This window comes from Microtus pennsylvanicus, chromosome 18 (genome assembly GCF_037038515.1).
Source record: "Microtus pennsylvanicus isolate mMicPen1 chromosome 18, mMicPen1.hap1, whole genome shotgun sequence".
Lineage (NCBI taxonomy): Eukaryota > Metazoa > Chordata > Mammalia > Rodentia > Cricetidae > Microtus > Microtus pennsylvanicus.
The window spans coordinates 41725855-41753027 of NC_134596.1; the positions used below are offsets into that span (position 1 = coordinate 41725855).

General features: G+C 46.3%; 1 protein-coding gene across 4 annotated transcripts in view; it reads right to left on the reverse strand.

The window, feature by feature from the left end:
- Uvrag (UV radiation resistance associated) overlaps positions 1 to 27173 on the reverse strand; it is a 227097-nt gene that overhangs the window by 191631 nt on the left and 8293 nt on the right. For 2 of the 4 annotated variants that reach the window (XM_075953312.1, XM_075953315.1), the window contains exons 2-3: positions 10784 to 10901; positions 3556 to 3590 (exon numbers count right to left, since the gene is read on the reverse strand). In XM_075953312.1, the coding sequence (XP_075809427.1) occupies positions 3556 to 3590; positions 10784 to 10901 (153 nt within the window). Of the gene's footprint in view, positions 1 to 3555; positions 3591 to 5944; positions 6060 to 10412; positions 10462 to 10783; positions 10902 to 27173 lie in introns of those variants that run through there. The other 2 variants (XM_075953313.1, XM_075953314.1) reach the window with 2 other exon arrangements.

Here is a 27173-nt window from a genome sequence, read left to right on the forward strand (position 1 = left end):
CATCACAATAAACACATACATCATTCCAAATTCTCACTACCCATATGACAAGGTGCTAGAAAAAGCATGAAGTAACCACCTTCCCCCAAAGTGAAAATGGAGACTGAGCAGAGGCACCCGAGGGGCCTGGCTGCATGGTGGGGAGGGTTTGATACGGAACATCCTCAAATGCAGCATCTAAACAAAGACTGTCAATCTTCCCAACAGCCCTTCCTCTGTAAGAGGAATCCCCACGCTGGTACATGCAGCCACAGACAGATACAGCCCTTCCTCTGTAAGAGGAATCCCCACGCTGGTACATGCAGCCACAGACAGATACAGCCCTTCCTCTGTAAGAGGAATCCCCACGCTGGTACATGCAGACACAGACAGATACAGCCCTTCCTCTGTAAGAGGAATCCCCACGCTGGTACATGCAGACACAGATACAGCCCTTCCTCTGTACGAGGAATCCCCACGCTGGTACATGCAGATACAGATACAGCCCTTCCTCTCTATGAGGAATCCCCACGTTGGTACATGCAGACACAGATACAGCCCTTCCTCTGTACGAGGAATCCCCACGCTGGTACATGCAGATACAGACAGATACAGCCTGCCACCCATTCATGCTACTACTCAATATTTTCATTGCCTGGATCCAGACGATCTTTAAATGTTTATGTAACATACATACCAGCCTGATGGCCAGGTAAAGCAGACTGTTCAAGTAGTAACATCAGCTGACTTAATTGATCTCCACTAAATATCAGGATTTATAGTCTTAAGAGTTCACTACTTTTTATCAAAGTTTAAAAATCAAAAGTCATTTTCAGCTATGCGTGGTGGTGCATGCTTTTAATCCCAGCACTCCTGAGACAGAGGCAGGTGGATCTCTCTTAGTTTGAGGCCAGCCTGGTCTACAGAATGAGTTCCAAGACAGCGAGGCCTACACAGAGAAATCCTGTCTCAAAACAAACAAACAAACACAAACAAAAAACCCAATTAACAAAAAAAAATCATTATGTATTACCAGCATGCATTTCTCTATCATTGTTTGATATCAAGATACACAGCCACAAGAAACTCAACTAAAAATGCATAAAAGCTGTACTAATGTCTTTAAAAACATACGCGAGATGTCTCATTAGAACTTATACTGACATACCACGAGCAGCCTTGCTCTCTGCACTGAGATGGACCACACCGCAGCCTTGCTCTCTCTGCACTGAGATGGACCACACCGCAGCCTTGCTCTCTCTGCACTGAGATGGACCACACCGCAGCCTTGCTCTCTGCACTGAGATGGACCACACCACAGCCTTGCTCTCTCTGCACTGAGATGGACCACACCGCAGCCTTGCTCTCTGCACTGAGATGGACCACACCACAGCCTTTACTGTATCTTCTACCTGCCTTGCACTGTGACTGCATGTGCCAACCAGCTCAGTCTCCGCCCACCCGTGCAGAGGAAGCTGGAAACCCCTGATGAAGGCACAGTTTAACTCAGGGTCACACTTCTGACATGAGCAACATACAGGCAGCTCAAGTGTTAATTTATTCAGCCACGATTCAACTGAAGCGGAGGTGACTTGGAATGGCTCCCTGGGGCCAGGAGCTCATAAAGAGGCATTTATACTGTGCAACTCCCTCCTCAACTGAAAACAACTCTAGTCACAAATCCAGTGATTGTTCTGGTAAGCTGGGCCTCGTGTTTTCTCTACAAATACATGCTCTAAGCTTTGTTTATGCAACAGCAAGGCTCACTGGCCTCTAGGTGAAAGCCAAGCTGAGGGACGTGATGTGGGAGGCGTGGTTAGAGCCTCAGACCTTCAGTTTTACGTGTCATGGACTGTGTGCGGCTAACATCAAGTTCCCGGCCTGTTTCCTCACTAAGGAACAGGAATACGCCTAACTTTGACACGTTGGCTTCAGTGAGAAATAATGCATAGAGCACAGCTAGCCCGCTCTGAGATCACAGACGACAGGTCACAGTGACACCTCGTTATTAAGGAAACCCAAGCAGAGCATTCCAAACTCCATCAGTTCTGTGGATAAATCAACTCCAGGGCATCCAGCCAGCCTTTCCCACTCCTTCTTCAGTCGCTTCGGTCATTACCTACTCTGATGAGCCGTCAGTCACAGTAAGGACGCAGCCTCCACTTGAACCAAAAATCAGTAACAACAGAAATACTAATAACTTCGGGGAGGGGTGTCTAGCTGAAGCCAAAGGTAATTAAAGCAGAATTGCCACCCTTAGCTGTGATCGGCTGAAGGAATGTGACAAAGAAACCGATTCTGACGTGTAACCTGGAGACACATTCCTATCCCTCCCCCTTACCTCTTCTTCCCCCTCCCTCCTCCCCCTCCCTCCTCCCCCTCCCTCCTCCCCCTCCCTCCTCCCCCTCCCTCCCGCCTCCACTGTTTGTTTTGTTTGTTTGTTTGAGGGAAACAGGGATGGGGGAGGCTGAGAGCAAGGGAGAAAGAGAATCAATGAAGTTCTAACGTATTTAACCACCAGGTGGCGGTCTTCAGAAAGCCCTGTGCTTTAAGCACACCCTTACAAGCAGCCCTAACTGCTCAGTTAACCATCCTGTTGGCACTAGATAGTCTAAGTTTAGAATAGCTGCCTCAATAGCAAAAGAAAAAAATTCTGGTATAGGATTTCTATCAACATTAAATTTTTAAAACTATCAAGTGTTCACAATAACGTAATCAGAATTCTCATAAAAATGTAGTGAGTATAAATGAAAGCACAATACTGTAAAGCCAGCTAGAAGCTTTAGCCAATCGTGAGCATGTTCACAGACTCCAGAAAGAAATGCATGCTCCACTAGAGATGCCCAGAACATTTACAGCACCAAACTAGAAGCCAAATATGGTCCGCAACAGGGGGAGAAATGGATTACCTATTACATTCATTCAGTAGAATACACACAAACAAATCAAATTCAGCACACAGGGTCAACCAATCGGGGCAACCAAGTTGGCAGATGAACTCCAGTCATTAGGGCTCTTACTACAATATTTCATCCATATGAAATTCAAAAACAGGTAAAAATATCAAGACTACTGTGCATACACACACACACACACACACACACACACACACACACTTTAAAATGAAACCTTTCTAAACAGAAAAGGTGGGATGCTTGGTTCTTGGTTGTTTTGCTTGTTTTTTGGTGACAGGTTCTCATGGTCCCACCCCTTCTTCCCGCCCCTTCCTTCCACACCCTGGGATTACGGGCAGGTGCTCCACGCCCAGGCAGACCCTTCAGCTGTCTCACAGAACAAAACTTTTATCCAAGAAATAAGGTCCTATATACAAAGCCACAAAGTATTCTTGAATTTTGCCAAAATAAATACAGAATCAAAAATAGTCAGGCCCTTTATAAGTGGAAATGATGCAATTAAAGTTTTCAACATTACAGTAGAATCCAGCAATGACTGCACAACCGAGCAGATCCACCCGTTTGCTGTGACACAGGAACTGGACCTCAGCTTACACCGCTCCCACTTCCTGAAACAGGGGTACAGGCTGCGTCACACGCACCTGTCAGAAAGCAAACTTACCAAGGAATTCTTAATCACTTCACTTCTATAAAATTCTGGAAAAAAAAAAGAAAAAGAACAATAAGTGATAATGAAAGTAAACGAGGTCATTAAACCCTGCAAACCTCTGAAGATAGTACAGCAGCTAAAGCACCTTTATGGGAATCTAACCCTCTATTTTCTTTTCTTTTTTTTTTTTTTGTATTTTGCATTTTGAGATAAGGTTTCTCGGTGTGGCCCTGACTGTCTTGGAATTTGCTTTGTAAACCAGGCTGGCCTTGAACTCAGAGACCCTCCCTCTGACTTTAATCCAGTTCTGGGATTAAAGGTGTGTGCCACCACCACCCAGAGAAATCTCTGTTGTTTTTTTGTTTGTTTGTTTGTTTTTGGTGGGGAGGTTGGAGGGCTCTCTATTATCTTTATCAATAAAGATAAAAATAGGAACAAAGATTAAATGGAAGTGAAAACATTGGTGAAGCAGATTACAAATTTTTCAGATTTTTTTCATAATTCAGCACATTCTAATTTAAACTCTTAAAAATTCAAATTTTCTTCCATGTCTTTCGACGTGTACACAGTAAGTAGGTGCATACATGTGTCTCGTCATGTGGGGGTCTGAGGCTGAGGTTGTGAGTATCTGCTGTTCTCTTTAAGGCAGGACGACGTCTCAAGCTCCAAGCTCCTTCACACAGCTAGTGTGGCCCGCAAGCTTGCCCTGGAAATTCCACCTCTGCCTTCTGAGGCTGGATTATGGGGTGGACGGATCCACACATCACTCGGATCCACACAGGTCCAAGGGATTCAAACTCCAGTTCCCGCCCACCTGTGCAGCAAGTACTTAGGCTGCTGAGCCAACTCTACAGCCCGCTCCCTTCTGCTCTTCACGATGTGCTCTGCCCCTCCTCAGGAATCTGTCTCTGCAGCACTCCCTCCTGTCTGCGCGGAAGGAGCCAGAAACCCAGCAACCCAAGCTTGACTGGTCTCCATCGTTCCATCGCTTCAACTTCTTCAGGTCCTGTCTGTTTAGAGAACTACAGTTCTTCTCTGGGCATTAAAATTTCATGATCCCACAAACCTTCATCTATATTGGTAAATGTAACAAAACACAAAAGCAGAATAAAAACAAGCTGGAAGTTCTGACGGGCATTCCCAACAACCTCCAGTGGTCCACAGCTGCAGGGCCAAGCTACCTCCGTGCCACTGTCAGGGCACAGCCTAAGGGACTCCTGGGCTCCCTGCTGCCGCACTCCACTGGGACGTGACACGCAGACAAACGCTTGTTTCTGCTAACTGAAATGTATGCCTTGCACATCCTACTTGTAACTGGAGGCCAGTAATAACGGTGCCTGTATCCAACAACCACCATCTCCTTGTCCCTGGCAAAGCAGCAAAAGGACAGATTATCCTTTTATGAATGAACAATGACATGCCCAGGTGCTCAAGTGAAGGGTGCTTCCAGGGACAGAAAAGTGAACCTCTTCCAGCGGGCTCTTGTTGTCACGGCATTTCTTTCTTTCTTTTTGCTTTTGTTTTTGTTTTGGGTGGTTTTTAGAGGGCAGGGTTTGTAACATCAATCATTGCACCCAGGAGATAACAGGGTTGTTATAACATTCAAATAAAACACTAGATTAAAAATGCCTTGACTCAGAATAAACTTCCATTTATTTTATTCTTTCCATTGAATAAAGCCATATGCCAAGGAAATCCTCAAAGGGTCCTATCAGTGCCTTATGACCACATGAGCCACTGTACGCAAGAGCTTTTCCAGATATCCATGCCCACACCTAAGGACCAGACAGCCATGCCCACACCTAAGGACCAGACAGCCATGCCCACACCTAAGGACCAGACAGCCATGCCCACACCTAAGGACCAGACAGCCATGCCCATACCTAAAGCACCAGACAGCCATGCCCACACCTAAGGACCAGACAGCCATGCCCACACCTAAGGACCAGACAGCCATGCCCACACCTAAAGCACCAGACAGCCATGCCCACACCTAAGGACCAGACAGCCATGCCCACACCTAAGGACCAGACAGCCATGCCCACACCTAAGGACCAGACAGCCATGCCCATACCTAAAGGACCAGCAATGAAGAGACTGGCAAACAGTGCTCGAGGCGCATGCTGGTTGTTACGCTACATTCCTTTGTTCAATAAAAGTTTCGAGTGCCTCAACCTCACGCATAACAGAAGAAATACAAGTTTAACCCAAACTGCAAAACTATTTTCACCTCTCAGACGGCAACCTCAATAGCTCACAGTCTATTGATAAGGTTGTAGGGGGAAAGACACACAAAACAATTCCCACCGAGTACAATTTCGCAATACCTGCCAAAACAAAACAAACAAACAAAAAAAAAAAAACCCTTCTCCATGTCCCAAGAACCCTCCCTAGAATTTACCCGAGAGGCTAACACCGAAGAGTAAAGTTAGCAGATGCAGCGTTATGTACAAGAGACTGGAACGGCCAGTCCATCACAGATGTCCTCTAGGGCACGCTGAGTGAGCACCGCTCAGAGCACAACTGGACACACTTGGTATCTGTGCAAGGAACCTGCTGGGAATGGAGTAAGGAGGTCAGGAAAGACAAGCCGGAAACAGATCACATCAGTCACCAGGGCAGACTGGGAGAGGAGGTTGATGGGATGTAGTGAAATCTGAACCAGACTATATTACCTACCCCCAAAAAACTCAGTTGAAAATAAATGGGGGAAGGGGAGGAGGGATGTGCCCAGCATCCTTCAGAGTATTAGAGACAGAGCAGTTAAAGGGATCTAAAAATGTCTTTCTCTGTGGCACTTGTGTCTACAGGAAGAAGAGAAACATTAACTAAACATACCAGTGTCAGGTGATCTTATCTTAAATAACTATGGGGAAGAATTAAGGGGACCAGTCAGAATGTGTACAAGGGTCAGTCGGCAATGAAGGAGAGCGTGTGGAGCAAAGCCCAACAGGAATGTGGAAGGGCTTGTCAGGGAGGCACCTGGAGGAGGGTGTTCAGGCCAAAGTGCAAAATGTTCCTTCCAGGGACAGAAAGGACAGAGACAGTCAGTGTGGCGGGCGGGAACAGAGAGAGCAGAAGAAGGACCAGAGCTTCAGGGACAGACCTTCACGAGCAGTACTGAGTTCTGAGGATCTTGGCCTTTTCAGAATGATCTAAGAAACCATGAGAGCACTTTTTCCTCTTTTTGGTTTTTTTGAGACAGGGTTTCTCTGTATACTCCTGGCTGTCCTGGAACTCACTCTGTAGACCAGGTTGGACTCAGAGATCCGCCCGCCTCTGCCTCTCGCGTGCTGGGATTAAAGGCGTGTGCCACGGCCCAGCCCCATGAGAGCATTTTTTGGAAATGGATAACATGATCTTCCTTTTGAACTGTGTCTGGGCTGAAGCTGGGCTGGGAGGGAGGGCGTGGGCAGAGGTCGTCAGGAGAGCACTTCTACCACTCAGGCAAGGGAGGACAGTGATACAGGGACAAAGATGTCCCCAGGAAAGCATCTGCTAAAAAGTGGATGTGGGAATTAAGAGGAAGAAGACAACCCAGGAGGACTCCTGGGTTTTGGCCCAGGGAATGGAGTGGTCATGTTCTCAGAGAAAAACAAAGGTCAGTGGGCCAGCACATCTGAGAAACACCAGGTTGAAGTCACCTACTGACTCCAAAAGGGACATAGCAGGCAGTTGGATGGAAGATATGACCTCAGAGGAACGGTCATCAGAAGATGAAACTGGGGTGAGCTCGCAGGAACTGCACAGTGCCCTGATATAACCATGCGAGCTGGTATTCCAGAGAGGAGGCGCACTTAACACTTCACAGGTGAGAAAATAACGATGGTGGAAACCAATGAGAGGGGCTGGAGAGGTGGCGCAGCCGCTAAGAGCATATACCTCTCCTGAAGGAGTGGAGCTCAGCTTCTAGCACCAATGGGGTTACTTACAACACTTCAGCTCCAAGAGATCTGACACCTTCTTCCAGCCTCCCAGACACCGACACTACCAGACACACATCCCCAGACAGACACACAGACATATACACAATTTTAAGATAATGAATCTTTAAAGACAAACAAACAAACCCTCTCACTGGGTATGGTGGCTCATACCTGCACTCAAAACACTTGTGAGTCCAAGGCAGAACTACCAGGAATTTGAGGGACGCCTTGGGTTCACAGTAAGTTCTAGGTCAGCCTGTGCTACAGAGAGAGACCTTGTCTCAAAAGTAAAATAAGATAAAATTACAAATATGAAACTTCCAAGTTAAGAGGGAGCAGGATTAGAACCGAGGCTTTGTTCCGAACGTACGTTATCTTCTCGGGATCTACTATGAATTCAGGCGAGACATAGAGCAATCGAGAAAGGGGATGAAACAGTGCAGGTGGCTTAGGAAGACGAGCCAGTTGGTCGTTTCTCATGGTTATTCTGCACCAAAGGCCGAATAAGGTCCATGAACTATTGATGACTGTCATGACAGATCCAACCAGATAAGGTAACATTAGCTAGAATTACTAGAAAGTCCCCCCAGCTCCTACGATGAGAGTCACTAAAGCCCAGAAAACTCGGCTACAGTTCATTTCTTCATGACCAGTTGAAGCAGAAAGATGTCTCAGAAGCCATCAGTAGCTCACAGGAGGAAATAAGGTACCACCCAAGGGGTTTCTGAGGCAGTGGAAGGCTCTCCCATTGCAGACTGGGGCACACCTGTGTACTGGCACTGCCATCCCATTTGTGATGATCTTTTCACTGGTGACCTAGGAGAGTCTAAAGACTTTCAAAAGACTGTAGCCACCAGGTCAGGGGTGGCAGTAGACACCTTTAATCCCAGCACTTGGAAGGCAAAAGCAGGCAGATCTCTGTGAGTTCAGGGCCAGCTTGATCAATGCAGTGAGCTCTAAGTCAGCCAGGAGCTCTAGGGAGGGAGGGAGAAAGGAGGGAGGGAGGAAGGAAGGGAGGGAGGGAGGGAGGGAGGGAGGGAGGGAGGGAGAAAGGAGGGAGGAAGGGAGAGAGAGAGGGAGGGAGAAGGGAGGGAGGGAGAGAGGGAGGGAGGGAGAGAGAGAGAGAGAGAGAGAGAGAGAGAGAGAGAGAGAGAGAGAGAGAAATCGAAGCCAGAAGAGACAAAAGACAGAAGAGCAAACGCAGTCATTTTGTACATCATGTACTCAGTACTGCTCTTGGCCTATCAAAAAATTGTTAGCACAGAGGTCTTGAAAATCAAGACTAAAATAGAGCCATAAAGCATCACGCTGTCTCTCAGGAACTTACTAGAAATCTGACAGCAAAATCCATAACAGGGCAATCTCGAAACTGCAGTGTTTACTTTTGCCGCCACTGGTGCAGGATCACAGTCACCAGCCAGTCCCGTGGCTGCTCTGTTTACAAACCAGTATAACACTGCAATTCCAATAATAATGGCCCCCATTTCCTAAATCCCCAGAACGCACTAAGTACATTCATTGTTGGCATCACAGTTGACCCTGGAGCCAGGACACAGACATTTTAATAAGATAACCAAGGACTGGGACTGATAAGTGGCTCAGCAGTTGAGAGCACTTGCTGCTCTTCAGAGGACCTGGTTTTGGTTCCCAGAACCCACATGATGGTTCAGACATCTGCATCTCCCATTCTAAGGTGTCCGATAGGCCCTCATCTGGCTTCCAAAGTAGTGCACAGAAAGCCATACAGGGAAAACTCGCAGACAAGTAAAATAAAGATGAGTCTTTAAAAAAAGGAAAAAGATGACCAAGGATTGATTATATAGACACTCATCAAAAACTAAAAGTACTTGCCAGGTGGTGGCGGCGCAACCTTTAGTCCCAGCACTTGGGAAGAAGAGGCAGATGAATCTCTGAGTTCGTGGCCTGCCTGGTCTACAGAGAGAATTCCAGGATGGACGGGGCTATATAGAGAAACCAGGACTCAGCGGGGAAAATATTCAACTGGGCCTGGTAGCACAAGCCTACGATTCCAGCCACTCGGAGACAAGAGAAGCAGAAGCTCAAGCCCTGCCTAGGTATGAAGCAAATTCAAGGGCAGCCTACACAACCTAGAAAGACCCTGTCTCAACATCAGCAGTGATGAGTGGGCACAGAGCTCACAGGGCAGGAGCTAAGCACCGTATTCTGTTCCCAGTACCACACGGGAGTTAAAATGCTCCAGTGTGCCCACATAGTGCAGTAGAGAACCAAAGGTATCAAGGTCTACGAAAAATGCTTTTCCCTTAATCTCTGCTTTCTGGGTGGGTACACAGGGAGACTGCATTTCCCACCTCCCTCTTCAACTGAAAAGTATAATCCAACTGGTCCATGGCCAGCATAAATGTGATGTATAAATGTGAGTATAGCAACCATTTGCACTTCAAATCTCTCTCAAATAATCCTTCTCTTTCTTGCCTGCCAGAGACCACGAAGACAGGAGCGTGGCATTGAGACCAAGAAAGCTGGGTCGGTACCAAGGCAGGGGTTGGCGAGAACTCATAAAGAGAACCCACTTAGCATGCCAAGTTCACCACGGTAACTACAGTAAGCCCCGAGGTCTGTGGTATTTGTCAGGTTAACAGCCACTTTAAGATACGCAATGATTAGGATGAAAAGTAAGAATGCAGGCTGGCTGTGGTGGCACCTGTGGGGAAGAGCACTGGCTGCTCTTGCAGAGGACCAGGTTCGATTCCCGGCACCCACACTGTGGTTTACAATCATCTGTAACTCCAGTTCCAGGGATCCAATGCCATCTTCTCACCTCCAAGGGCACCAAGCATACATGTGGAATGCATACACACATGCAGGTCAAATGCTCACACATAAAATAAAATTAATAAACCTAATTTTAAAAACTGAATTGGAAGAAACTGAGCCATTCTGAAAATGACTCCATATACATACATAAATCTCAGTATAAGAAGATACCAACTTGGTTCCATAAACTTGGTCCCTGGAAAGAGCCATATTTTAAAGAAATATAAAATTAGTATAAGATAATGGACCCCCATCATTTGTTTTAATAGACTAGAATAGCAACACTCATAAAGGGGAAACAAACTTACCTAGCAACCAGAATAGTAACAGTAACATTAGAAAGGGGAGACAAACTTACCAACGACAGTCTATTCCCAGAGAACTGCCATGGCCATGTCTCTAACAGACATCACCTGCTTGAGATGTTTTCATAAAGCATAGCTGGAGAGAGAGGGGCACTACCAACCACTCCAGTTACAACAGAGCAAAGTGGAGACCACCAAGGCTTGAGTCCTTACCTTTACAAATCTTCTCATTATTACACAAATGAAGGGTGAAGTAGGTATCGAGGAGCTGATGGCCATTTCTGTTGACGATATTCCGAGCAGCAATGTTCCGGAGATGCCGAAGACGCCGCTAAAACAGAACCACAGTGAACAGGCATTCAGCTTGTCAGTGCTCTATGCTTTGAAAGCATCCGTTCATTCATAAATAAATAAATAAGGAGCTGGAAAGATGGCTCAGTGGTTAAGAGCATTGCCTGCTCTCCCAAAGGTCCTGAGTTCAATTCCCGGCAACCACATGGTGGCTCACAACCATCTGTAATGAGGTCTGGTGCCCTCTTCTGGCCTACAGACATACACACAGACAGACTATTGTATGCATAATAAATAAATAAATGTTTAAAATAAATAAATAAATAAACAAACGGCGCAGGACGGGTTGCCCCAGGCACTGCTTGCTGAGCCCACAACATAACCCCGTCTCTTATTAACGCCTCATCGTGCCCCCACCCCCCCGACACCATACAGGATGCATGCCTTCCTCTTCTCAGTTAGCAGGCAGTCACAAGCACGGAATGGAAATAGACATGAAATATTTTAGTCCTGTGTGCAATGGGTACCAAAGATCAATGGTGTCTTCCTCAACCACTTCTTCACCTGGTTTCTCCCTGAACCTGGGGCCCACTGATTCAGCCTGACGGACTGGTTGGCGAGCTGTGGGGATTTGTCTGTCTGTCTCCACCTCTCCAGAGCTGGACTACAGGAGCATACCACCACAGGGGCATTCCACCGTACCTAGCTTCTGTATGGCTGCTGGGAACCCAGACCCAGGACCTCATGCTTGGGTAGCAAGAGCTTTACCAAGTGAAAAGGCACACAAACTATGTTAGTGAAATCCACATGCAGGAGTGTTCACATCCTCGGAACATAAACTAAACGGAGACTTAGTTTTTCCCCACAGGCTTCAGGTAGTCATGACAAGCATATGACCCTGTCGTTCAGCCTAGAAGCCAGATCATTTGTACAACTACAAGAAGCCACAGAAGAAGGAAAAAATCTAAAGCAGTAACTTGCCGGTTGCTCCAGCCAACAGCCCCCTAGACAGCAACCAGCCAGTTTCTATTTGCTAATCAAGGCTGATGTCCTTCAGTGTCACGAAACAAGATGCCTGAATTATGTGGAGTCCCATGTCGGGAACACGAAAGCTGTGAGAGCAGAACTCTGGTTTGTAGTGCCTCTATCTCTCCCTGACTGTTAGAAGACAAGATGAAGAGCTAGCCCGATCACGGCATACTGGCAGAGCCAGGCACAGGGCACACACCTGCAACCCCAGCACTTGGGAGACAAGAGACAGGATCACCCTGTGTCCAGTCTAGACTACTAGCCAGGGCTACATGTGAAGACAGTTTCTCAAAAGAAAAGAAAAACGTGCTGAAGCCTGGACGTATCATGTTCGCCCTTCAGAGCGAGTTCTCTTAGAGACTTAGCAGAGGCCAGCATGATGGCCCAGTGAAAAGAGCGCTTGTTGAACAAGTCTGACAGCCTGAGTCCAGTGCCCAGGACTCACACGAAGGGAGGAGGGAACCAACTCCACAAAGCGGTCCCCCGACCCTGACGTGCCCACAGACACACACACACACCAGACACACACACATCACACATACACACCAGACACACACACATCAGACACACACACACACCAGACACGCACACACATCACACATACACAGACACACACACACCAGACACACACACAGACACACACACACACACCAGACACACACACACACATCAGACTCACATACAACAATGAATCAATGTTTAATAGGCACCTAGTATTCAATGTTAAACACGCTTCATACCTCCCTTCCTGCTGACAGCCCATTCTCCTAAGGAACATCCATGTTCAGCTATGCAGGAAATCAGCTGAAAGGGCCTAGAACTTTTGTCCATTCACACGCCAGCCAAATGTTTTCTCCCTGTGTACAGTCTACAGTTCCTCGAGAAGAAGGCCCATGTCTAGCAAGCCTCCCTAATACTTAGGTATGAAAGACTCCAGATGTGTTCATGAACGTCTCCAGGACTCACGCTTACCAGCAGCCTGACGTGCTTTCCTTTCATGCCCTAGAGTACAGCCCACTCCCTGCTGCCTGTTTCATTAACTCCTTCACTTTTAACTGGGAGGTGGTGGGATGGTTCAGTGGGTAGAGGCGCTTGCCACCACATCCGATGACCCAAGTTCAACACCGGAAACCTACATGATGAAAGGAGAGAACCGACTGTCTAAAGTTCTCTTCTGACCTCTGCACATTAGCCATAGCAGAGGCATTAAACACGTGTGTGCATATTAGTGCATGCGCGCGCGCACACACACATCTTCTGTAGCAACAATCACATGACATTTGCTGCATGACTGCCAATGGAAAACACCGCCCAAACTCCGTAATAAAGTGTATACACTCCATCATTGTCTGTGAATCTTCTGCAGTCTGACCTCTTCCAGGACCAGCCAGAAGACATGCAGGGGGCTGGGGATGGAGTTCAGGGACAGAGTGCTTGCCTGGCGTGTCTCGTTCAATTCCCAGCACTCAAAGGATAAATAGTGGGGACTGGAGGGGATGACTCAGCCTACTGCTCTGGCCCTGAAGCTCAGAAGGGTAAGGACTGGAGATCTGGCTGCTGCTCTGCATCACAGGGCAGTCGGAGAAGGAAGGGAGGGACAGAAGAATCCAGACTGGGATTCAGTTCCACTAACACATCGGCTCTGGATAGATCTTATCAACAAGTAGCAATTACAACCCTATGAATTCACAGTAATTTCATCCCTATGAGTCAGCCAAAGACCACAGGTTTGGAAAGGGCTTAGTACGGTAACTGTTAACTAATTTATCGAGGACTGGGCCCGTAGCTCAGTGGTACAGCACCTACTGGCCTAACACATCCACTCCCAAGGTCTGCAATTACACCTCCAACTCTGCAGACAAAAAGACAGTTTGTTTTTTAATCCCACAGTGTACTTAGTAGCAAAGTACAAAGAAATAATTTGATTTGGTTTGATTTGGTCTGGTTTTGAGTCGAGGTTATGTTGAACAGGTGAGTCTTGGGAGTTTCTCCTGCTTCAGCCGCAGCTCTGAGACGACAGTCGCAAGCCACCAAGCCAGCACCAGCACAGCACACAAGGCCTTACAGTCAGTCAGGTCACACCTTAGACTTACAGAAACCCAAAGCCACTTCAGCAGTGACAGAACTCAACTGGGCTCCTCTGTCCCCCACGCGCCACCTTTCCCTTCCTGGTCCTGGGGTGTTCTGGCTTCTCAGGTGTAACGGGGCCCAAAGGAACTGAAGCATTGTCATTGTGTGCCTCTTCACTGACGGAGACTCATCCAGGGGGGCCAAAAACCAACCCCTTTCCTGCACTCTTGTAAAAGTCAAAGGACTCTGGGTCTTAAACATCACATATTTAAAACTCACAGATCCCCACCGTCACCAAACAAAACCATCCCGTGGGCCATTTCGATGACTTGCATTATGGTTTAGAATGACATGCCACCAAAGAGATCCATGTAGTTAGTTAAGGCTTGGTCCCCAGCTAGTGCTGTATTCTAAGTGTTCTGGGGACTTTAGGAGGTAGAGCCTGAAAGTAGGTCACCAGGTCACATCCTTGGGGTGTCTTATCCCTGTCTCTGTCCTGTCTCTCTCAGCTTCCGGTCTGTCAGGAGGTGAATAGCTTCTGCCGCACACTGTTGCAGCCATGGGTGCAACGGTGTTGAACAGTGGACTAAAACTTCTGAGTCCAATGCATCTTACCTCCCTCTCGGTCTCCTGTCAGGCTGGACACAGTGGCCAGAGTCTAAGTGGGGATAAGCAGTTTGAGGCCAGCCTGGGCTCCATGAAACTGTACCAGAAGGAACAGGAGGAGGAAGGACAGACAGAGGACAATTAGAATGTCCCGCTAGATACTGTATCACGGCAACAAAACGTCTAACACGGTTCTGAAGTCATCAGTGAGATATCTCCAGAACAAACTTGAATCCAATGTGTTTAGTTTACAAGAGCCAGTACAGACCAACAGTACACACCAATTGCTAACGCAAGGCCCAGCAAAGGGGAGGCAAAGGCTACGAAAACGCAGGCCATGGGAAAAGAAATAAGCCGTCAATGAACACGCAAACAGAATGCACAATTATGACCTCATTAAACACATGAAAACCAAACGCTCCCCAAGGTGGCAGACTAGTTTCCAAACGTAGCTCTCGGGTGCACCGTGGCCGTGCTCTCCTGAATACAGTGATGTTGCTACACCACAATGAAGAAGCGTACCGTGTGTTCCCAGCACTGTCACGCGTGGCAGGTCTGTCACTGTGGCCCAAAGAATGCTCCGTGATATGATGGCATGACATCGTAAACAGTTAGAGTATGGCTTCCCCCCTCAGCTTGTCCTAGGAATCCCATGACCACACAGCACAGGGGACAAGCAGCTGCACAGAGGGACCTCACTGCATTCTCAGCCCCAGCTGATCCCAGGAGGCAGCCAGACCCGCAGCCTCTGACCCTCCAAAAGTGACACCCAGCAGACACAAGTTGTTTCCACAAAGCCCTGGCCAGACTGCCGATTTAGCAGCAAAATCAATGGTTGAAGCCACTAATTTCTTTAGGTGTTACACAGCAGGGGATAACTAGAGAGCTCTGCTGAACGGACCATTTCGGCCTCTGTCAGGGTCGGCACAAGATGAGCAGCAAGGACTGACTGCTTAGTGATCACCAAAATTTTCCAGTACTGTTTAAAAAGCAAAAATCAATAAACATGCTCAAATGGTAATATATCCATAACAGAAAACATATTACCATTTTAAAAAGGTCACTTAAGTATGGATATGAAATGCCAAAGGGGAAAAATGTTAACTATTCATAGAAAGGAATACAATTATATTCCCTGAGTATCAGAGATCAGGGGTCTGCAGACTTGAAAGGGCCTCAGCGTGACTTCTAAGCTTTCCAGGCACATCGGCCGCTGCAGGTTTCTTTCCAGCCTGCTCACAGCCCTTTAACAACGTATATACCAATCTCAGCTCGTGGACTGATAGAAAAGCCACCGCGGGCATGCTGGCTGCTAGCACAGACCTTATGAGGTTTCTCCACAGTGTCTGCATTAGAAATGCCTTCTCATTCTCTGTCCGCACTCAGTACTCCCAGTTGCATTGCCTTCTTGGTTCAGGCGTTCATTCTCCGCCTTGAACCATGCTCACTGGCAGGTAAGGCAGGGACTAAGACCCAGGCTAGCTCAGGTAAAGTTGGATTCTTGTTCGTTTGTTTTAACTTTATGGAAGAAAATGAAACTTTGGATAAAATTTGTTTCCCACATTTCCAAAGAAGGCAAAGACACTCAATCACTGAGGCGGGATGTGAGCTATCAAGTCAGACCCTTCAAAAACAGGGAAGCCCCTTGGGCACTGTGGCAATTTCCACCTGAGTCCCACCTGAAGGACCCCTGAGGAAATTCTGAGAGATGAAAGCTTTAGAGACCTCCAGCCCTAAGCAAGCGTGCCAAGAGTCAAGGTCACAGACTTAACCCAACTATGTATCGGCCATGAAACACAAGCCAATTCTGCTGGTACCTGAGCACTTTCACTGGCGTGGATCACACAGCTTCTCAACTAGAAACTTTAACCTTAACTCTGCTTAACCTTAAATCAGCCTGAGAATTAGTTTAATGACGCCACTTCCTGAGAACTGATAAATCCTGAAACAGGCTTCGCTGTGGCTAAGCCTCTGAAGGTCGGGTGTTTCTCTGCTTGCTTACTCCTCGAACCTGCCTTTCTCTTCCATTTGCTCTCCTCTGGAATAAAGTTGTACATGCAGACAGAGCACTCAAATACATAAAATAAATAAATAAATCTTTAAAAAAGAAAAAAAGACAAGATCTCACTACAATTCACTACGTAGACCAGGATAGCCTCAAACTCATAGAGATCAACCTGCCTCTGTCTCCCAAGTGCTGGAATTAAGGGCGTGCGCCACCATGCCTGGCTCACTATAAATCTTGAAAAGCTACAAGACAATTTTTGATGTCATCATAAAGAATACAAGTGAACTTACGTCAAAACATCACACAGTACCCCATAAATATGTACAACTTTTATGTTTTTTGCTAAAATATTTTTCTTTAATTTTTTAAGCATCAATTTAAAAATACTGAAATGAGCTGGGTGTGGTGGTGCATGCCTTTAATACCAGCAGTTGGAAGGCAGAGGCAGGTGGATCTGTGAGTTCAAGGCCAGCCTGGTATTTAAAAAAAAAAAAAGTACCCAAAGAAACTTCTTAAGTTTAAAGATCTAGTAAAGACACAAAATTAACTTAGCTGCAATAAGAGAAAAATAAGGTACTACATAAAAATGCTTTAGAGGTCAGGAAGACACTCAGTGGGTAAACTGAGTCACACATCCTGACAAACTGAGTTTCATCCCTAGGACCTTCAGAGGAAGGAGAAAACCAATACCCCAAAGGGGTTCACTAACCCCCACTCATGTGCTGTAGCATGTTCATATCTGTACACTACACCACGCACATGTGCTATAGCATGTTTATATCTGTACACTACACCACACATGTGCTGTAGCATGTTCATATCTGTACACTACACTACACACGTGTGCTGTAGCATGCTTATATCTGTACACTACACCACACACATGTGCTGTAGCATGCTTATATCTGTACACTACACCACACACATGTGCTGTAGCATGCTTATATCTGTACACTACACCACACACATGTGCTGTAGCATGCTTATATCTGTACACACACACACATGTGCTGTAGCATGCTTATATCTGTACACTACACTACACACGTGTGCTGTAGCATGCTTATATCTGTACACACACACACATGTGCTGTAGCATGTTTATATTTGTACACACACATGTGTTGTAGCATGCTTATATCTGTACACTACACCACACATGTGCTGTAGCATGTTTATATCTGTACACTACACTACACACGTGTGCTGTAGCATGCTTATATCTGTACACTACACCACACATGTGCTGTAGCATGCTTATATCTGTACACACACACACATGTGCTGTAGCATGTTCATATCTGTACACTACACCACACACATGTGCTGTAGCATGCTTATATCTGTACACTACACCACACATGTGCTGTAGCATGCTTATATCTGTACACTACACCACACATGTGCTGTAGCATGCTTATATCTGTACACTACACCACACATGTGCTGTAGCATGCTTATATCTGTACACTACACCACACATGTGCTGTAGCATGCTTATATCTGTACACACACATACATGTGCTGTAGCATGCTTATATCTGTACACACACATACATGTGCTGTAGCATGCTTATATCTGTACACACACATGTGCTGTAGCATGTTTATATCTGTACACACACACATGTGCTGTAGCATGTTTATATCTGTACACACACATGTGCTGTAGCATGCTTATATCTGTACACACACACACATGTGCTGTAGCATGCTTATATCTGTACACTACACCACACACATGTGCTGTAGCATGCTTATATCTGTACACACACATACATGTGCTGTAGCATGCTTATATCTGTACACACACATGTGCTGTAGCATGCTTATATCTGTACACACACATACATGTGCTGTAGCATGCTTATATCTGTACACTACACCACACACATGTGCTGTAGCATGCTTATATCTGTACACACACATACATGTGCTATAGCATGCTTATATCTGTACACACACATGTGCTGTAGCATGTTCATATCTGTACACTACACCACACACATGTGCTGTAGCATGCTTATATCTGTACACACACATACATGTGCTGTAGCATGTTCATATCTGTACACTACACCACACATGTGCTGTAGCATGCTTATATCTGTACACACACACACATGTGCTGTAGCATGTTCATATCTGTACACTACACCACACATGTGCTGTAGCATGCTTATATCTGTACACTACACCACACATGTGCTGTAGCATGCTTATATCTGTACACACACATACATGTGCTATAGCATGCTTATATCTGTACACTACACCACACACATGTGCTGTAGCATGCTTATATCTGTACACACACACACATGTGCTGTAGCATGCTTATATCTGTACACTACACCACACACATGTGCTGTAGCATGCTTATATCTGTACACTACACCACACACATGTGCTGTAGCATGCTTATATCTGTACACACACATACATGTGCTGTAGCATGCTTATATCTGTACACACACATACATGTGCTGTAGCATGCTTATATCTGTACACTACACCACACACATGTGCTGTAGCATGCTTATATCTGTACACACACACATGTGCTGTAGCATGCTTATATCTGTACACTACACCACACACATGTGCTGTAGCATGTTTATATCTGTACACTACACACATGTGCTGTAGCATGCTTATATCTGTACACTACACACACACATGTGCTGTAGCATGTTTATATCTATACACTACACTACACATGTGCTGTAGCATGCTTATATCTGTACACACACACACATGTGCTGTAGCATGCTTATATCTGTACACTACACCACACACATGTGCGCGCACACACCCACACACACGATAACAAGCAAATAAAATTTAAGAAGTTTTTTAAAGGAGTACAAACATTTTTAATGGTTTAAAATTATACTCGGTAGGGGAACACGGCAGCTCACCCACCGTCCCAACACTGAATTCGAGGTCAACCTGGGCTACACACTGAGTTCAAGGCCAGCCTAGGCTACAGAGTGAGACTCTGTCTCAAAAAAAACACAAGGCAAACTTTGTGACAAAATGGCCAATTTCAAAGCAAAAGGAAGAAAATAACCTGAGGAAAATATTTAAACTCAAGCAACCAAAGCAATTTCACAATTCCCAAGAAAATCCCAGCTACTGGGGAGGAACATGAATAGATAATCCAAAGAGTACTCAAACATGGAAAGAGCCTTGTGCACAAAACCAATGTAATGAAACTCCTGTCGAGGGGCTAACATCATCTTGAGGCGAGGCATGCACTCTGCGGACAGAAGCCGTCCGCGAATGCCGACCTGGCCATCTCTGGGCAACAGATGCGCATGCGCATGCCTTCTACACAGTTCCACTTCCCCATGCAGACCAAATATAGACTTGCAGATATGCGATATGACACTTTCTTCTTTTGCAGTGGTTGGTTGGGGGCAGACAAGGTCTCACGCTGGCCTTGACCCTCCTGCCTCTACCAAGTAAAGTTTAGATCTGGGGTGCTCTTTCAGGTCTCGGTTTGTCTGGTTTGTCCCCCAGAGTGACGCTTTAAGAGGCCGCGGGGGGCAGGGCTAGCAGGATCACTGGAGGTGTGTCCTCTTTGGCTTCTCACTGAGGGAAAAGTGACTCTGCTGCAGGAAGTGCTCCCTGCCATAGTCGGCAGCACCCACCACAGGACCAAAGCCACCTGACCACAGACTGGGATCTCAAAATCCGTGACCCAAAATACTACACTCTCTGTAGGCTGATTATCTTAGGTACGTTGCAGTAACGTGAAGCTAACTAGTGAAAATATAACCAAGTATAGTTCGTATCCGCGGAAAACTGCAAAGAACTTTAACTGTATCCACTGGTAGCTAAGTTGGAGATCCTAGAGGGAAAAAGACAGCACACACGGCCATGAAAAACAAGGAATCCGTGGTGGCGGTGGAACAACGGTCGAGGGGTGTTAGTCTCTCAATAGTCCACACCATCACTGTACTGCTGTGTGTGTTTCACAGAGAGAAAAGATTTCAATGATACAATTCCCCAGGAGAGAACACAGGGGTGGGGTGACTGGGCACTGTATTCTTTTATACGCATTTTACATGAGAAAGCATAGGAATTTATTCCCTACTTTTAAATGAAAAATAAATTCATACTTATAAAAAAAAACAGATGGCAACAAATCTTTCAATGCAGACGTATGTGGTGGCCAATCCCTGCACGAGGGCGACTCAGTGGGAGGAGCCTAATCACAACCAGTAACCCTGGACTGAGGGTTGTTCTACAATCTCCAGTGAGCAAACCACTGGCCGCTTCCCTTCCATCTGTGTACCTGTGCTGGCTACTGGGGAGTAAGGCAAGGGCTGTGAGAGTTCTCTGCGAAAACGGTGAAGAAATTTATGAAAATGAGCTGATGGGTCCGTGGGAAGGGGCGTGGCTATCGGTGGGAAAGGTAACCGGACCCAGGATTAACAGAAAGAGGCAGATTCGGGATTCATCTCCACAAAGACAAGAAAGGAGAATAAAACAAGGGTCTGATGAGGAAATGGTCAACGAAGAGAATCCCAGAACTGCGGGGCTGAGGTCCTGAAGGTCGCCTGAGCCCTCATCCCTTGGGAACACAGTCCTAGCACGGCACTGACCCCCAGAACCCTATTTTAACCAGGTCCCGGCACTTCAAATGCTTGTTTTCATGGAAGCAGAGATTTCCAGCAGACTCGCTTTGTAATGAGAATGGGACTGAAGAAAAGGGAATACTCACATTCGCATTGTCAGTAAGAAGCAAAGGTGAAACTGGGCCACAGGCCTGATTTCTTGGATGGGTGCACCAAGCTTGCCTCCCAGACACCCTGCTTCAAAACCCGAGGCCTCGTGGTCTTTCAGGTCTCCTGTGTAACCCAGCTGTAACCAGCCATGCTCAGCACTGTCTCCTCAGCATGATGGGCATCTGCTCTTCCCTTGACATCTGTCACTCACTGCCTCAAAGCTCCCATCACACCAGGAAAAGCAGCTTCCCTCTCCTGCCTGTGCATCAGCTTCATCTTCTGAAAGCAGACGTCCGGCTGCAGACACGAAGACAATTTCTTACTAACGTTCACAGCACTGAGATACATTGAACTTGAACATGCTGTTCCCGGGAAAAGTTCTAAGCCAGAACTTTGATTTCTTTACTTTCTGTGAAACGAACCCACACTCCTTTGTGTAGTGAGGTCCTCTTACTCCTCCCATTCTGGTCAAGCTTCACTAAAAGTGTGAAGGCGCCAAAGCTCAAGTGGAATCTTCAGTCCCCAAGCCCTCAGCACTCACAAACACTCTCATCTTTCAAAGCTCCCCTTGCATGCCACAGCCAAAAAAAAAAAAAACAAAAAAAAACAAAAAAAAAAACAGAATAGTTTAGAGTCTCCTAACTACTCAGGATTTGTTAGCAACACCTCTGAATACCACCACTACAAGAAGCAACTGAAAAACCCCAGTACTAAGATTACAGGTGAGCATCACATGACAAAGATGAGGTTTTGTGGTTGGTTATCTTCTCTCTCTTTTTCCCTCCTTCCTTCTACTGCTTGGAATGAAAATCCAGAGCCGCAATGACAGTTATAAAGGCAAAGCCTGTGTTCTTTATTTAAAAAAAAAAAATAAGTTGACTAAATGTAATTAATACCTGGACAGCGGCTGGATGCTGACCTGAAGGGGACCAGAGACCAGGTCTAAAGCATCTCCAAATGCTGTGTGTTCATGGCTTGGTCCCCCGTTTACACCACTGGGAAGCAGAATGACCTGTAAGGGCTGAGATCTAGTGGGAGTCAGGCCTTGTGCCCCTGGAGGGATGGTGGGATGGCAGCCCCTTCCTCCTCCCTTCCATATCCCAATGGATGGGCAGCTTTCTGCTGCTGCGCTCAAGCCCAGACTGTGATGGAGGAAGGTCATTGGTTAAATAAAAAGAAATTGCTTGGCCCTCATTGGTTAGAAGATAGGTGGGAGGAGTAAACAGAACAGAACGCTGGGAGGAAGAGGAAGTGAGCTCAGACTCAACAGCTCTCCTCTCGGGAGCAGACGCCTCAGAGAGACGCCATGCTCCCGCTCCCGGGAAGATGCATGCAATGAAGCTCCGACCCAGGATGGACATAGGCTAGAATCTTCCCGGTAAGACCGGTGCTACACAGATGATAAGAAATGGGCTAGTCCAGGTGCGAGAGTTAGCCTAGAAGAGGCTAGATAGAAATGGGCCAAGCAGTGTTTAAATGAATACAGTTTGTGTGTAATTATTTTGGGGCAAAAGCTAGCCGAGCAGGCGGCTGGGGTGCTGGGGACCCAGCCCCGCCGCCCTTGTTACTACAAGACTGGTTCACTGTAAGGACAAAATAATGAGGCTGACCAATCTCGGACTGGAACCTCCAAACCTCCCAATCTTCAAGACAAACCTTTTCTCTTCATGAATTGGTTATTATTTGGGGGAGGGAGGGTTGTTTGTTTTTTCTTTTAGCAGAAAGCTAATACAAAAGTTCTGTTAAAGGTCATTCAGTCAGCCAGCTAGATAGGAATATGAGGCCCAGAAGCTTCCACACAAAAGACCAAGGCACAGCAGGGCAGTGGTGGTGCACGCCTTTACTCTCAGAACTCGGGAGGTAGAGGCAGGCGGATCTCTGAGTTCGAGACCAGCCTGGTCTACAGAGGGAGTTCCAGGACAGCTAGGACTGTTTCTACCCCAACCTCTGACCTACAAAGAGACAGAAGGGCTAGAGACTGGAGCAGTCATCGTGACCGTTTAATAGCCACGTCTGTGTAACAGAATTACTGTGAAGCCCTAAGTACAGGAGGTTCTGAACTGAACCCCTCGGGTCACCCCCAGACCCTTCTCCAAACCTTATTCTGTGATTCTCTCCATGTGGAGTTCCTGTGCTGCAGGCTGTAAAATGGTGAGCTGGTTTGTAGAGTTTCAGCAAACAGCTGAACCCACAGACAGAGAGATGGGAGCTCCCTGATTACAACGGCCCATGACTTGCAGCTACAGTCTGAAGCAGAAATCTTGTAAGAATCAATCCCCAGCTTCCAGGATCTAAGACTAACTCCAGGTAGACAGCTTCAGAACTAAACCAAAGAGCCAGGGAAATCGGCAACTACAGCTCAGTAGGGGTCAGCGGGGTGAAACCCCTTAGTTCCATCCCAGTAATACAATCATTGGATCGACAATGAAGTTTAACACCTAGGCACAGTGGCAAAGGCCTGTCTGTAATCTTTGCACAAGGATGACAGGAATCTGAGGCCACCTTCAACTGTACAGTACGTTCCAGGTCGACAAGATGGTTCTTCCCATGGAGGCTGACAACCCAAGTCCGGTCCCCTCAGGACTCAACTGGTGGAACAGACCCCTGAAAGTGGTCCTATGACCACCACATATGCACACAAAATAAATAAATACGCAATTAGAAAATATTTCTAAAAAAGAATAATTCTGCAATTCTACAAATCTAAGAACTATGGTATCTTCTGGGGGAGACAAATTAATCTCTCCAGAGTAACAGAGGCAGCTGGCTCTTCTCCTATTGTCCGGAAAATCCTCCATTTAGTCACTTCATGGAAAGAAGCCCGAAATGCCTTCCTGTGAGTGCAATCACACAGCCTACCCTCGGCCTCTCATGAACGCCCACACCCGCCTGCCCACCACGCCTGAGCCTACAAAGCAACCTGGCAGGTTCGTGCACCTTTAGCAGTGACAATGTTTCCAGGAGACAAAACTGTAAACGCTCCTTGTGAGTCTAAACTACACCATTTTCATCTCCAAGACTTTTGAAAGATTTCTCAAGATTAGCTCTCATACAAAGAATGTTTGGAATTGAGGAAGGAAATAATCCATATCCTCTCCAAGGCAGTCAGGCCGACGGAATCACAACGTCCAGTTTCAGGGCCAGTGCTAGAGCAGTCAAGAGACGGCACTTCACAAATACCTACCCAGGAGACGGCCAACTGGTCAGTCTTTCCTACCCAGTGCTCAGAACTGATTTCAACACTGGCTAGTGTAAACACACTCAACTCTTTAGAGCTCAGAATCAATTGCTTAGTCACCAAACATTCAGTCATGGTAAAAGTCACCAAGTTTTTCACAGAAAAACATAAATTGGGATTCCAGTTTCTTTTACTTGCTCACTTTTTCCTTACTCAGGAACCCATGGACCACCAAAGGTAGACACTAGTTTCGGCTTCCTGATGTATCTTGTTATTTTAAAAGGTCTGGTCACATCTTTTAGAATATTCTAAACACCATAAGGGGGGGCGGGGGGAAAATGCTACCATTTCCAGGGATGGAACAGCGAGTGCTGGGTTCCAATGCTCGGCTTCCGGGTTATTCATCTCAGCCCTGACAAACACTGCATCCACAGCAATCGGCACTAAATATCACACAGCGCCAAGATGCTGGCACGGGGGAAACTGCAGCCACCAGATGTTTGCCATTTCCGAAACTTCAGGAGGTGGAGAGTTCACTGCTCCCAAGAACATTCAGAAAGGGACAGACTGGGTAAAGCCAGACACAAAACAGGAAGAGCTGCCCCGGAGTCCAGAGGAGGGGGCATTTACAAGTTTCATTGGTTCACACCATGAATGGGCAGGGGCAGAATCTCAGTGTTCAGCCCTGCCCTTAAAGGGAAATCTAAAACAAATACCACCACCCCATTTTGGTTCCAGCCTAATGTCACCAAAACTGGGGGACACTATGTTAAAGTCTAAAGAGAAGTTAAACAAATTCTCAGCACGCACAGTCCTGACCAGGCGACCCCGGTGCTGAAGATCAGGAGCTCCCACAGATTGTCAACAGAGAACCTGAGGTCTCCAGAGCACGCTCACAGCAAATAGGGTTTGGTCTTTTGGGTTTTTTTTTTAATCTGTAAAATTCCATTATTCCAAAACTTAGTTCGGGCCTCAGAGTCACATGGAAAACAGTGTTAACTACAGATTAAAAAAGACCACTATCATTTTAGATCCAATCAAAAAGTAAGTAAGTAAACAACTCTGGCAACACATGACAGACAGAAGCAACGCCATGAAACCTAAAGTATACAACCCATATTTTTAAAATATATGTCTTTAATTTTTCTAAAGTAACTCAAAGTCTCTAACTGTACACATCCCAGTACACTGAAATTGACCATTATCTGTTTGCCACAGCAGAAGTGTGTCTTGGCTTGCAGGTAGAATTACCACGGTGTATTAAAAATACACATCTGGCTGGACAGTGAGTAGTGGCACACACTCGGGAGGCAGGAGGCCGATGGATCTCCGTGTATTCAATGCCAGCCTGGTCTACACAGAGTCCCAGAAAAGCCAGGGCTACACAGAGAAACCTGTATCAAAAACAAACATCTGCGGCCCATTCTGCTGCACACACCTTTGATCCTAAGACTTGGGAGGCAGAGGTAGCTAAGTCTCTATGTTTTCTTTTCTTTTCATTTTTTTTTCCCTTTGGTTTTTGAGACAGGGTTTCTCTGTCCTGGAACTAGCTCTTATAGACCAGGCTGGCCTTGAACTCAGAGATCCGTCTGCCTCTGCTCCCCGTGCTGAGATTAAAGGCGTGCTGCACCACCTTGGCCAGTTTCTACGTTTTCAAGGCCAGCCTAGTCTACACAGTAACTCCCAGGACAGCCAGGGCTACATAGACTGTCTCAAAATAAATACAAAAGTAAGATGCGCACTTGGAAACTGTGAGGATGTAAATTTTGTCATCTCAGCGCTCGCTGCAGCCCCGACTTTCAATTCTGTTCTATTCCCAGTCACTTTCACTTCTGGATTTTCTAACCAAGAACTAAGAACTGTGATTCTGAGAAGAAATCTTTACATAAACACAAATAAGAAAATAGCTTTCCCCTTCATAGAAAAGCTAAACATTTTCTCGGGAAGAACAAAAAATAACAACAAAATAAGAACTTAAATTCTTGATGGAATTCTGTCATAGAAAACAGTGACTTGAAGATGTGACATCGGAAGTTCCCAAAGTTTCCCCGTGGTTTGGTTACAAGAGCCAACCCTGCTCAGAAGTTCCCATGCTTTCATTTTACAGACACAACTATAGATTGCAGTTCCTTGCTTCGGTCAAGAGGTTTGAGAAATATTTAGGAAATTAATAATGCTACAGAGCAAAGCATTGTGCTGCAAAAGGCATCTTTCCCCAGTAAGATCCAGCTTTCCCGTGCCTACCCTGGCCTTACCAACACAACAGACTAGAAAAAAAAAATCAGAGACATATGTCCAGGTATGATGATGTACACCTGTAATCCCAGAACTTGGGAGGCAAAGGCAGACGGATCTCTTTGAGTTCAAGGCCAGCCTCGTATAGTATTTAATCAACTCTGTAAGCTATTTCATTCTTTAAGGGAAGTCACATAAGCAACTAAATACTGCGTTACTACTTCATAATCAACACGCTGCTAAGTGCAGATGCTGTTGGAGTTAAATATAAAACATAATGGCCACAAACATTTAGGCATTTTAAAACCTTTTCATCAGAACCCTACAGAGTGGGTGGCTACAGGCAGTCCCTAAAGTGGACGCTCCCTTTGACTTTTAAGAAAGTCACCTAAGACCTCTCTGGACATCGTGGTGCACACCTTTAATCCCAGCACACGGGAGGCAGAGGCA